Here is a 13,523-nt window from a genome sequence, read left to right as displayed (position 1 = left end):
CGCGGCCCAGGCAAAGCGGAGCTTCTCCACCTGGAAGCAGAGTTTGGTGGAAAAGGGAGGAGACGACGACGTAAGTACCTGTGGACTCACGGCTCTCTGACTCAAAGCTTTCTGATTCATAAGCTTTCGATTCATAACTTTTCAATTTGTAATTTTCTGATTCATAATTGAGCTTCATCAAAACCACGTGAAAAAGCTGAACTAAGAATGATGACAAAGACGACGAAGTGCATTTGGCCAGCCACAGGATCCTGTCCGTGTGGGACGACGCGCCGCCTACAAAACCGTGAACACACGTTATTTCTCCCCTGGTGAGCCAGGAAACACACCATTCGTCCAGGCGAAGCAGGCAAACAATGTATAACATGAACGCCGACTCAGCGTGGGCAGAGCCAGACTGACGGTGGGGGGAGGGGTGCAGCTGGAGCGCCCCCCCGGGCTCACACACACACCAGGCAGCTCTGCTCAGCAGACCCCGACCCACACCTCCCACGTGGGCACACGGCCACGCGACTCCGCACCAGCCCCCACTTCTGTGTGCACCGACGCCCCCAGCCACAGCTGCCAGGAACTTCCGGGCCTGAAAAGGAGCCGGGCTGTGGGGGGCACCAGACGCAGCTCTTCCACTCCGACCCCCACCCCCGCCCAGCAGGGATCAGTGAGGTCTGAGCCGAAGTGATTTCAAACACATAAAACAAGACTTCAGCCCTAGGACCAACGCTGTTCACACTGCAGGATAGTTTGTACGGAGGCTGCAAAAAAGAAAACATCATTAAAAGGTAACGTTGGGGCCGGCGCCGTGAGACTGTAGGTTAATCCTCCGCCTGTGGCACTGGCATCCCACATGGGCGCCAGTTCGAGTCCCGGCTGCTCCTCTTCTGATCCCGTTCCTTGCTGATGGCCTGGGAAAGCGGTGGAAGATGGCCCAAGTGCTTGGGCCCCTGCACCCACCCGGAAGAAGCTCCTGGCTCCTGGCTTTGGGTCGGCACAGCTCCAGCCATTGCGGCCCTTTGGGGAGTGAACCAACGGAGGGAAGACTTTTCTCTGTGTCTCTCCCTCTCACTGTCTGTAATTCTACATCTCAAAATAAATAAATACAATCTTTAAAAAAAAAAAAAAAAAGGTAATGCGCCAGGGGCGGGCGCCGCGGCACAGAGGCTAAGCCATCGCCCGCAGCACGGGCATCCCAGCAGGCGCTGGTCCAAGGCCCGGCTGCTCGGCGCACTGTCCAGCTCCCTGCTAACGCGCGGGAGCAAGCAGCAGCGAAGCCCGGGAAAGCGCTTGGCCCCGCACCCTCGTGGGAGACCTGGGAGAAGCTCCCGGATCCTGGCTCCTGCCTGGCCCAGCCCAGACTGCTGAGGCCACCTGGGGAGTGAGCCAGCAGACGAGGACCCAACTCTGCCTTTCAAATAAGCACACAGAAGGTGCAATGCATGGGCAGTCTTACAACCCAGTTCTCACCATCAACTTGCAGGATTCAAAAAGAACGAGAATGTTAGGAACCGCTGAGAGGACGCGGGAGGAGACCCTCACTCTGCTGGGGGCAGCCTGGCGGTGGGGGCACAGCCTGCTGGCGTGGGACGCGCACAGGACAGCTCTGCTCGGTGTACCAGCACACACACGGACGCACCAGCACACACACTCGCACCAACACACACACAGATGCACCAGCACACACACACACCAGCACACACACTCGCATACCAGCACACAGACGCACCCACACACACACAGATGCACCAGCACACACACTTGCACACCAGCACACACACTCGCACATCAGCACACACACACCAGCACACACACTTGCACACCAGCACACACACACCAGCACACACACTCGCATACCAGCACACAGACACACCAACACACACACAGATGCACCAGCACACACACTTGCATACAAGCACACAGACGCACACACACACTCGCACATCAGCACACACACTCGCACACCAGCACACAGACGCACCCACACACACTCGCACATCACACACACACACCAGCACACACACTTGCATACCAGCACAGACGCACCCACACACACACCCGCACATCAGCACACACACATCAGCACACATACCCGCATACCAGCACACACACAGACACACCAACACACACACCCGCACATCAGCACACACACACCAGCACACACATCCGCATACCAGCACAGACGCACCAACACACACAGATACACCAGCACACACACAACACACACACCAGCACACAAACACACATGCACCAACACACACACCACCACATACACATGCACCAACACGCACACACCAGCACACACACACCAGCACACACACAACACACACACATGCACCAACACGCACACACACACGCTCCAACACATAAACACACACGCACCAACGCACACCCAGACAGTGCTCTCCACGGCGGACGACGAACCTGAACGTTCACCCAAGAACCGATTACATCTGGACACAACCATACGTCTAGTATTAGACAGGAGCTACCTCAACACATAAACCAAAGCTGTGCACCGCGACCTCGTGGTGCCCCTCCGCTAGGACACAGAGAGCTAAGGAGCCCAGCAGGGCCACGCGGCAGACTCAGGAGAGGCTCAGCACTGCACGAGTTCTCCACGCCGCGACAGTTCACATACATCACCCCGAGTTCCACGTCTATGCACTTTCCCTCATCAAAAACAAGCAGATGGCGCCGGCGCTGTGGCTTAGTGGGTAAAGCCATCACCTGCTGTGCCAGCATCCCACAGGAGCGCCGGTTCAAGTCCCAGCTGCTCCATTTCCCATCCAGCTCCCTGCTGTGGCCTGGGAAAGCAGTGGAAGATGGCCAAGTCCTTGGGCCCCTGCCCCTGCACGGGAGACCTGGAAGAAGCTCCTGGCTCCTGATCGGTGCAGCTCTGGCCATTGTGGCCAATTGAGGAGTGAACCAGTGGGTGGAAGACCCCCCCCCCCCCGCCTCTCCTTCTGTCTCTGAGTAACTCTTTCAAATAAATAAATATTAAAAAAAAAAAAAAAAAAAAAAGCAAGCAGAGGAATTCATAGGGGCACACAGCTGGGCTGAGGGCTTCCTCCCTCTGTGCCATGCGTACGTCTCACAAGGACAACGTCCCCAGAAGCGAGGGCCGTGGAGGAGAAGCGACTATGCAGCAGCGAACAGCCACCCAACAGCTCCTGCGCAGCGAGCTCACCTGTGCGACAGGGGAGCTGTGGCAGACCCACGCCTGGGCTCTGCACACCTCACATGGGCAGCACGGGTTCCCCAGCGCAGTGAGTCAGCACTGGCGCTGTGGCTAGCAGGTACAGACACTGCCTGGGACGCCGGCACCCCATACGGGCACCAGCTCCAGTCCCGGCTGCTCTACTTCCAATCCAGCTCTCTGCTGTGGCCTGGGAAAGCACAGAAGATGCCCAAGTCCTTGGGCTCCTGCACCCGTGTGGGAGACCCGGAGGAAGCTCCTGGCCTCACACTGGCCAGACTGGCCTAGCTCTGGCTGTTGCAGCCTTTTGGGGACTGAATCAGCAGCCGTTAGATCTCTGTCTCCTCCCCCCAGTAACTCTGGCTTTCAGATAAATAAACAAACATGTAAATACACACACACACACACACAAAATAGAGTAAGGGAGGTGGTAGGAGCTGGAAGGTCTACGCCTCAGGCCCAGTGACGCACGCCCTGCCGGGGGGGCCCTGCCTCGGGGAGCCCAGCTGCCAGGCCGAGCCCCAGGCCCTCAGAACACAGGGCAGCTGGTAAGAGATGCACACAGCACTCGCTGTGAGCAGGAGGTGGCCAGGGGAGCAGCGAGGGCGTCTGCAGGGTGCCCAGGCCACAGCAGCAACGACTCTCGCTCTACGAAGAACGCTGGGCTCATCCTGGAAATAGCACTCCCTTCTAACTTTTTTTTCTTTTAAATATAAATTGATTTTTAACTTTAAAAATCTTTTAAAGATTTATTTATTTGAAAGGCAGATTTATAGAGGCAGAGGCAGAGAGAGAGAGAAACATAGAGAAGCAGAGAGAGAAAGAGAGAGAGAGAGGTCCTCCATCCGCTGGGTCACTCCCCAGATGGCCGCAACAGCCGCAGCTGTGCTGATCCGAAGCCAGGAGCCAGGAGCTTCCTCCGGGTCTCCCACGTGGGTGCAGGGGCCCAAGGACTTGGGCATCTCCTACTGCTTTCCCAGGCCACAGCAGAGAGCTGGATTGGAAGTGGAGCAGCTGGGACTCAAACTGGCGCCCACATGGGACGCCGGCACTGCAGACGGCGGTGTTACCCACCATGCCACAGCGCCGGCCCCAACAGCACATTTCTAGCTGCAGCACAGACGACAGATGTGCGAACAGTGCCCGGTCCTGAGTTGTCGCAGGTACGAGCAGCAAGGCCCCCACTCACTGCACCTATCACTCATCTGCAGGCCCAGCACGACGAACCCACGCGCGTCAGCCCTCAGGGTGACAGCAGCCACACGGCACCGTGCCTCTGCCGTCCCTCCCCACGTGTGTCAGTCCTCAGGGTGACAGCAGCCACATGGCACCATGACTCTGCCGTCCCTCCTCTGTCCCTCCCCACGTGTGTCCGTCCTCAGGGTGACAGCAGCCACACGGCACCGTGCCTCTGCCGTCCCTCCGCTGTCACTCTGAACGGTGCCACAGCACACAAAACCAGCAGCTCCGGTCACAGACACTAAAAATAAAGATGTAAAACAGACCGCGAGGACTCCCCCACAGCCCTGTGCCACTCCCCCGCACAGGCACAGCGGGCTGGCAGCGGAGACCCAGGCCCCTCTCCTGCAGCCTGCGGCACCTGCACATGCAGAGCGGACTCCACGAGGCTGGGCACACGGACCTCGCAGGCTGGGGGCCGAGTCCCAGGGCACCTACACGGGTCTGCGGCTCCGCCCTCCGGCGGCGGCAGCACAGGCCTCTCCAGCCGGTGCCCAAGAGCTGCACTCAGGATGCTGACGGCCACCATGAGCACCTGCAAGGACCACTGCCAGTCCAGACTGCACCAGGAGCCCCAACAGCCTGCGGAACTGCGTTTCGCCGTAAGTCCCCACAGCTGCTACAGAAACGCACCGCGTGTGGGCGGCGGGGGGGGGGGGCACATGCACCCTGCAGTACTGTCATGTGGCCAGGAGGGCACGTGCACCCTGCAGCACCACTGTGTGGCCGGGAGGGCACGGGCTCCCTGCAGCACCACTGTGTGGCCGGGAGGGCACGTGCATCCTGCAGCACCACTGTGTGGCCGGGAGGGCACGGGCTCCCTGCAGCACCACTGTGTGGCCGGGAGGGCACGGGCTCCCTGCAGCACCACTGTGTGGCCGGGAGGGCACGTGCACCCTGCAGCACCACTGTGTGGCCGGGAGGGCATGTGCTCCCTGCAGCGCCACTGTGTGGCCGGGAGGGCACGGGCTCCCTGCAGCGCTGCCATGTGGCCAGGAGGGCACGTGCACCCTGCAGTACTGTCGTGTGGCCGGGAGGGCACAGGCTCCCTGCAGCGCTGCCGTGTGGCCAGGAGGGCATGGGCACCCTGCAGTACTGTCGTGTGGCCGGGAGGGCACGTGCTCCCTGCAGCGCCGCCGTGTGGCCGGGAGGGCACGTGCTCCCTGCAGCGCTGCCGTGTGGCCGGGAGGGCACGTGCACCCTGCAGCACCACTGTGTGGCTGGGAGGGCACGGGCTCCCTGCAGCGCCGCCGTGTGGCCGGGAGGGCACGGGCTCCCTGCAGCGCTGCCGTGTGGCCGGGAGGGCATGTGCTCCCTGCAGCACCACTGTGTGGCCGGGAGGGCATGTGCTCCCTGCAGCGCCACTGTGTGGCCGGGAGGGCACGGGCTCCCTGCAGCGCCACTGTGTGGCCGGGATGGCATGGGCTCCCTGCAGCAGGGATGGATGCGGCCCAAGTGCCCTCGGCACCAGTGGCCTGCAGCCGCTGCAAAGCTGCCGTGAGGACACCTGAACATCCACGCGGCTCGAAAGTCACTGCCGTTTCATGTGAGCGAGGACCTTCCTTCTGCTCACAGAGGCCAGTTTACAGGACCCCATGTGTTGTAAGTATAAAAACAGCATAAAAAATCCTAAGCTGAGAGGATAATCAGGACAAAGCTAAACATGTTTGGTGTACTTCTTCTTCAAACTCCTAAGGCTAATTTTGAGTTTAATCCTGACACGAACAGTGTCGGCACTGAGGCCTAGTAAATCAGGCTTATAAAAAGCAAACATGTGGACATGAGTCTTTCTCTATTTTTCAAAACGGAGACTTACGTTTCTGAGTCCTGTCCCTAGAATAGACGCGGGAGGTGGGGTGTGCGGTGAGGGCGTCCCTGCGCTCAGAGAGCAGGCTGCAGTCACTGCAGGTGTACCCGTTGTGCCCGGTGGCTTCGGCAGCCCTCGCTGCCAAGTCTCCATTTCCCTGAATGGTGGCTTTACCTCCACCTGTTTCCAAAAAGTAGATGGAACCTGTTTACCACAATCTGCAGACATGTAGCTGGAACTGGGAAAGTGGGAGGAGGAAAAAGGACCAAGACACTGACCTTTAACATCGCCGTCGTCGTCAAGCCCTGTAAAAAAGCACAGTTCTCTGTAGAGCGCCCCCTGGTGGTAACAGAGCCCACAGTTCTCTGTGGAGCGCCCCCTGGTGGCAACAGAGCCCACAGTTCTGAGTAGAGCGCCCCCTGGTGGTAACAGAGCCCACAGTTCTCTGTGGAGCGCCCCCTGGGGACAGCACAGAGCCCACAGTTCTGAGTGGAGCGCCCCCTGGTGGCAGCACAGAATGCACCACCACACAGGTGAGGTACATGAGGAAAGAACACCACCATGGCTCTGGTCAAAGCCTGCTTAATGGAGCCTCTCCAGAACCATGCACACTGCCTTCAAGGTGGAAGCATGCACACAGCAGCCGGAGCACAAGGTGACACAGAGGAAGCCTGTTTTCTCAGCAGCCCACAACAGCACAGGCGCCTCCGTGGCCTGACCCCACTCTGGCAAGCTGAGCGGAACAGTGACGTCAGCACCAATGGCTCTCAAAGTAACCTGGACCTCAAAGCACGGCCAGAGCCCAGCTGCACGGGAAGCAGCAGCTCTGCCTCCTCGGCCGCTGGTCCCGGCTGCGGCCTGTGTGTGCGTGTGGCCTCCAGGCACCGAGCGAGGCCCTCTGTGCTGCTCAGCACCTCTGCCTCCTCTCCAGAACACTTTCCCGTGCACCAGGAGACCTGGCTGCCTGCTTAGGGCCTTCCAGAGACACGCTGCAGAGCCCTACACTGCCCCGTAAACACCCTACAAGGTAACGCAGTCAGGGAAGTCAGCGGTTCCTGCCGCGGTACTGGATCTTCCAGCTGGAAGCAGCTTCCAGAGCTTTCCCTGCTGGCACCTGGACAGAAGCCTCCAATGTCACCGCCGTAGCAGCATGGTCCACAACCACCTTCCTCCCAGACCAGCGCAGAGGGGCCACCTGCACCTGGAGGCACTCACCCCAGAAGTGGTTCACTTCCGTCTGCTCGCGGATCAGGGACTCGTCCAGCACGTGCGGCCGCAGAGCTGCAGCACCGTGCAGACTGCGGGAGCCACTCTGGTCGGCGCCCGAGACCGCGGTCCTCCGTGATGTGTGGTTCATGCTAAACGCTGCTTTGCTCACACTTCTGCGCTGTTTTAGTGTTCTGAATAGAAAGGGGGGGAGAACTAAGTTTATAGACTTTGTAGTAAATACAAAATTACTACATTTTACCAACAAAAAAACCAGTATTTTAAAGCAAAACCATTTTATCTCTTTTCTGCTATCGTGAAACAATCCAAAAGAGGAAATTTCAAGCTGGGGGGCAAGAATTCCCTCTCAAAGTGTAAACATAAAATAAAACAGGCTTTACCAGAAAGGGAAAAAAATAACCAAAAACAGTTAAAAAGGGGAAAAAGCATAAAAGAGAAAAATTTTAGAAAAAAATCTAAACAAAATGAATAAGAAAATAAAACAGGTTTCAGGTTATTTTGAGCCCAGTGACTCAAAGGTGGTCAAAATGTATGACAGCCTAAAAATCAAAATGATCAAATAAAAGGGTATGATCTGCACACAAGTATCTGCAGACAGACATGTGTTTCTGTCACTGGTGCAGACGGAGCTACATCAGGCACAGCAGGAGTGGGCGGGGAACCTAAGGTCATGTCTGCATGCACAGGGCCACAGTGGCAAAGCCCTCTGGAATAAGCACTTTGGGGGCCAGTGCATCCCCTATGGGTGCCAGTTCAAGTCCCAGTTGCTCCTCTTCTGATCCAGCTCCTTGCTGACGTGCCTGGGAAAGCAGTGGAAGATGGCCCGGTCCTGGGACCCGGCATCCACACGGGAGACCCAGGTGAAGGTCCTGGCTCCTGGCTCTGGCCTGGCCCAGCTGCTGCTGATACAGCCATCTGGGGAGTAGAGGGGTCTCTCTGTGTCTAACACTGCCTTTAAATCGCGAAGAAAAAAAAAAAGAATAAGCGTTTCACGACAATTCAGCATCAAGTCAGGCGGTGGAGAGACACAGGCCAAGAGCTGGCCCCTGCTTGGGGAACTGGTGGTGAGGAAAGGCAGCGACACCAAACAGCGCGGCCAGGTCCCCAGGTGGCCACAGCAGAGGGAGCCGGGCCCTGGGGTCCTGGGTGGCAGGCAGGAGGCCACCTGGGGGCAGTTCTGATGCAGCCACGTGTTGGAGCCACGTTCCCACCTGCCTCCGTGGGTTGAGCTAAATGCTGGGCCCGGGAACCTCACTGTTTGGATGATGAGCTCCCTCCATCTTCGCTGCTTCTCGGCACAGATGGGCACAGGCAGAGTTCAGAGCCCGGTGCCCCCAACAAACATCTGTGCTTCAAGTGCAGACCTGCCACTCACAGACGTGGGGTGAAGTCACGGATGAGATCAGCAGCTCGGAGCCCATCGACGCCTCAGCGTGTGGCAGCAGCGCAGGCTCAGCCCCCCCAGGAGAGCAGCGGCCCTGCACCAGAGACTGACAATGGCCCTGGAGCAGACGCATCGCGAGGCGTCTCGGCCCAGTGTCTCCAGCAAGAACGTAGATGGCGAGGACCAGCAGAGCAAAGCATGACTTCATAGGGTAGACCCTGTGCATGCACACACACGTGCATGCACACACGCCCCTGAAGACAGTGTGGCTTTCCAGACTTTTTTTTCTTTTCAGTTTTTCAGTTTGGGTCAGTGTCGGGATCACGGGAAGACCAAGCCAAGCAGTGCTCACCTGGCGCCTCTGTCCTGGGAGGCTGTGCCGCTGGCACAGGTGTGGGTCTCCACAGCCTGGCTGTCCCCTGTGGAGTAGGCCGCCGTGACCAAGCGCAGGCTGCGGCGGGACATCCTGGGAGAATCGAACACGGGATCCAATCCGTGCTCAGTCTCAAAGTCCAGAGCCTCGGAGGAATAGCTGGAGCTGTAGGGAAAGCACGGGACAGGGGAACAGTGCTCACGGCCACCGTTCTGACAGCTGGCAGGAGCTACAGAGAAGGCGAGGTAGGCGACACCTGTCCACCCACCACCCACGGCATGTGCTCCAGCTGGTCTGCTCTGCAGGCAGTGATAAGCTTTCCAAAGCCAAGAGCTCCTGGACGCACGGAATCCATGGGGACCCCAAATACGGGGAGCACGGGGATGGTTGCAAAGCACAGAGCAGAAACCTGTGCACACTGTGTCTGCAGAGCAGGGAGTGACCACACAGTGCAGTACCCGTGTAGTGAGTGACCAAAGTGCAGTACCCGTGCAGTGAGTGACCACAGTGCAGTACCCGTGCATAGCAGGGAGTGACCACACAGTGCAGTACCCGTGTAGTGACCACACAGTGCAGTACCCGTGCAGTGAGTGACCACAGTGCAGTACCCGTGCAGTGACCACAGTGCAGTACCCGTGCAGTGAGTGACCACACAGTGCAGTACCTGTGCAGTGAGTGACCACACAGTGCAGTACCCGTGCAGTGACCACAGTGCAGTACCCGTGCAGTGAGTGACCACACAGTGCAGTACCCGTGCAGTGACCACAGTGCAGTACCCGTGCAGTGAGTGACCACACAGTGCAGTACCCGTGCAGAGCAGTGAGTGACCACACAGTGCAGTACCCGTGCAGTGAGTGACCACAGTGCAGTACCCGTGTAGTGACCACAGTGCAGTACCCGTGCAGTGACCACAGTGCAGTACCCGTGCAGTGAGTGACCACACAGTGCAGTACCTGTGCAGTGAGTGACCACACAGTGCAGTACCCGTGCAGTGACCACAGTGCAGTACCCGTGCAGTGAGTGACCACACAGTGCAGTACCCGTGCAGTGACCACAGTGCAGTACCCGTGCAGTGAGTGACCACACAGTGCAGTACCCGTGCAGAGCAGTGAGTGACCACACAGTGCAGTACCCGTGCAGAGCAGTGAGTGACCACAGTGCAGTACCTGTGTAGTGACCACAGTGCAGTACCCGTGCAGTGAGTGACCACAGTGCAGTACCCGTGCAGTGAGTGACCACAGTGCAGTACCTGTGTAGTGACCACAGTGCAGTACCTGTGTAGTGAGTGACCACACAGTGCAGTACCCATGCGGTGAGTGACCACATAGTACAGTACCCATGCAGTGACCACACAGTGCAGTACCATGCACACTGTGTCTGCAGAACACTGAGTGTGACCACTCCAACACCAAGAGGTCGCTGACCGGGTCACGGTCAGGACAAAGGGGCAGCCAGCAGTGCCCCAGCTGCCCTCAAGTGTCAGTCTGTGACAGAGAAGTCGCTTCCAGCACTTTCTGTGTAACTGAAACTGCGGGCATCAGGTAAGGAGCTGCTCTGTGTGGCTGGTCAGTCTTTCTAAGATGACCACCACCTCGGGCGTGGAGCACGTGGACTGCCCACAGTCAGGGCCTTCCCCTCCAAGCACAGACGGGAGGGTGTGGGCCCACCGTGGCCCACCAGGCACCACCTGGCCTGCTGCCCACTCTTTCTCCCTGGGACGCAGGGAGGCCGCACTGGTGGCTCAAGGATGCAGCTCCCGGCCTGGCACCGTCTCAGCTACCGCCAGGGACTCGGAGTGAACCAGCAGAAGGTCCTCTATCTCCCTCTCGAAAAAGAAAGCAAACGGGAAAGACAAACATACAGGACGTAAATGACGAGGTCCTGCCACCAGCAGAGGCCGCCCACACAGATGCGCAAGGAGGTGAGGGGCCAGGCACGGGCCGAGAACAGGGCAGAGGAACGCTGAGCGTCTCGCCCCTACAAGAGGCAGCGCGGCCGAGCACACTGGCCCTGGCAGGAGCAGGCAAGGCTGGGCTGGCTCTGGCACAGTGGATTCAGCGGCCACCTAGCAACCCCGACATCCCATCTGAGCGCTCGTTCGAGCTCCCTGCTAACGGCCCCGGGAAGTATCAGACGACGGCCAAGCACTGGGGCCCCTGCCACCATGTGGGAGACCCGGACGGAGCTGCTGGCTCCTGGCTTCGGCCTGGCCCAGCCCAGCTGCTGTGGCCATCTGGGAGTTAGCAGGTGGAAGTTCTCGCTCCCTCGCGCTCCCCCTGCCCATCACTCTGCCTTTCAAATAAATTAACCTTTACAAAAAAATTCTCGGCCGGCGCCATGGCTCACTAGGCTAATCCTCCGCCTGTGGCGCTGGCACACCGGGTTCTAGTCCCGGTTGGGGTGCTGGATTCTGTCCTGGTTGCCCCTCTTCCAGGCCAGCTCTCTGCTGTGGCCCGGGAGTGCAGTGGAGGATGGCCCAAGTGCTTGGGCCCTGCACCCCATGGGAGACCAGGAGAAGCACCTGGCTCCTGCCATCGGATCAGCGTGGTGTGCCGGCCGCGGCGGCCATTGGAGGGTGAACCAACGGCAAAGGAAGACCTTTCTCTCTGTCTCTCTCTCTCACTGTCCACTCTGCCTGTCAAAAAAAAAAAATTCTCCTGCAGCTCCCCCACCTCAGCTCAGCGCTGGGACTGCAATCCATCCACGCAGGTGTCACCTCCACATGCTTCCAAGACCAAAGAAATGGATCTCCACACACGGGATCTGGCGCGGGCTCCCCTCCGTCAGCATCGCCTACCTCCTCTCCACACACGAATCTGGCCTGGGCTCCCCTCCGTCAGCATCGCCTACCTCCTCTCCACACACGAATCTGGCCTGGGCTCCCCTCCGTCAGCATCGCCTACCTCCTGTCCACACACGGGATCTGGCCCGGGCTCCCCTCCGTCAGCATCGCCTACCTCCTGTCCACACACGGGATCTGGCCCGGGCTCCCCTCCGTCAGCATCGCCTACCTCCTGTCCACACACGGGATCTGGCCCGGGCTCCCCTCCGTCAGCATCGCCTACCTCCTGCTCATTCCTGTTCTGGAACCACAGAAGCCAGGGTGCAAGGCCCCAGACCGAGAGGAGAAGACACATCCCACCCCTGGGCACTCCTGATGTTCACCACGGCTGGGGCTGCCAAGCAGGAGCCCAGAGCTCCTCCTGCTCTCCCGTCCTGGGTTCCTGCGTGGGACCCAGTCACTCGAGTTCCCGCGTGTTAACTGAAGCCAAGACGGAGAGTGGAGCTGGGTCTCGAAGCCAGGCGCTCTGAGAAGGAGGTGGGCAGTGTTGTACGCCACACCACACATCCAGCACAGGACCACAGCGCAGGTCTTCATGACAAAGGCTGTGGGTGTGCTTACAGACTTAGGGTCCCCTGCAGCAAACAGTGTGCACAGATACAATTCAGTTTCACAGTGCAGGAGGGCACACGCACAGTTCAGGGAACACACAGTGCAGAGCTAAAGACACAAAGTCATCCCACATGGGCGCCAGTTCGAGCCCCGGCTGCTCCACTTCCGACCCAGCTCTCTGCCATGGCCTGGGAAAGCAGTGGAGGACGGCCCACGTCCTTGGGCCCCTGCACCCAGTGGGAGACCCGGAGGAAGCTCCTGGCTCCTGGCTCTGGATTGGCCCAGCTCTGGCCATTGCAGCTAAATGGGGAGTGACCCAGCGGATGGAAGATCTCTGTCCCTACCTCTAATTCTTTCAAATAAATAAAATAAATCTTAAAAAAAAAAAAAAAGATACAGAGCTGGGGCTTGGTGGCCGCAGCCCTGATGCTGCTGGAGGACGGGGTGTGCAGACCGGGGCGTCCCCAGGGTCTCAGGGCGGTGGAGAAGCTGCTTGGAGCCCCTGAGGTGTGTCCCTGGGCCACAGCCAGCAGCTCACCCCCCAGAGCAGCCAGCCTAAGGCAACCAGCAGAGCCCAGGAAAGGCTAAGAGCACCCCGTGCCTCATCGCAAGCACAGAAGCTCGGTCCGAGTCCCACCCCTCACACCCACCGGGCCCAAGGCTCACGGCAGCAGTGAGTGCACACAGGGGCTGCCAGCGGTCACCCACAGCTGAGGACACAGGCGACAGTGCTAACTCAGCTCTAGGCCCAGCAAGGACACCACGCTGCCGTCACCCAGTATAATCTGAGAACTGCACGTAATGAGGACTTGACTTTACTGTTAAAGATGGATTTGTTTATTTATTTGAGAGTCACGGGGGGGGGGGGTAAAGGGAGGGGAGGGAGCAAGCAAGCTTCCATCCACTGGT

General features: G+C 58.9%; 1 protein-coding gene across 4 annotated transcripts in view; it reads right to left on the bottom strand.

Annotated features, from left to right (window-relative positions):
* The window catches only part of SUN1 (Sad1 and UNC84 domain containing 1), a 48,758-nt gene that overhangs the window by 23,295 nt on the left and 11,940 nt on the right, over positions 1–13,523 (bottom strand). For 2 of the 4 annotated variants that reach the window (XM_070064262.2, XM_070064265.2), the window contains 5 exons: positions 9,200–9,385; positions 7,452–7,636; positions 6,515–6,541; positions 6,246–6,416; positions 79–276 (listed from right to left, as the gene is read on the bottom strand). In XM_070064262.2, the coding sequence (XP_069920363.2) occupies positions 79–276; positions 6,246–6,416; positions 6,515–6,541; positions 7,452–7,636; positions 9,200–9,385 (767 nt within the window). The remainder of the gene's footprint in view (positions 1–78; positions 277–6,245; positions 6,417–6,514; positions 6,542–7,451; positions 7,637–9,199; positions 9,386–13,523) is intronic. The other 2 variants (XM_051835235.3, XM_051835242.3) reach the window with 1 other exon arrangement.

Source organism: Oryctolagus cuniculus, chromosome 19, assembly GCF_051225735.1.
Source record: "Oryctolagus cuniculus isolate XC-2025 breed Fujian yellow rabbit chromosome 19, ASM5122573v1, whole genome shotgun sequence".
Classification (NCBI taxonomy): domain Eukaryota; kingdom Metazoa; phylum Chordata; class Mammalia; order Lagomorpha; family Leporidae; genus Oryctolagus; species Oryctolagus cuniculus.
The sequence above is the reverse complement of the archived record's forward strand: the minus strand, read 5'-3'. Positions and strand labels throughout refer to the sequence as shown.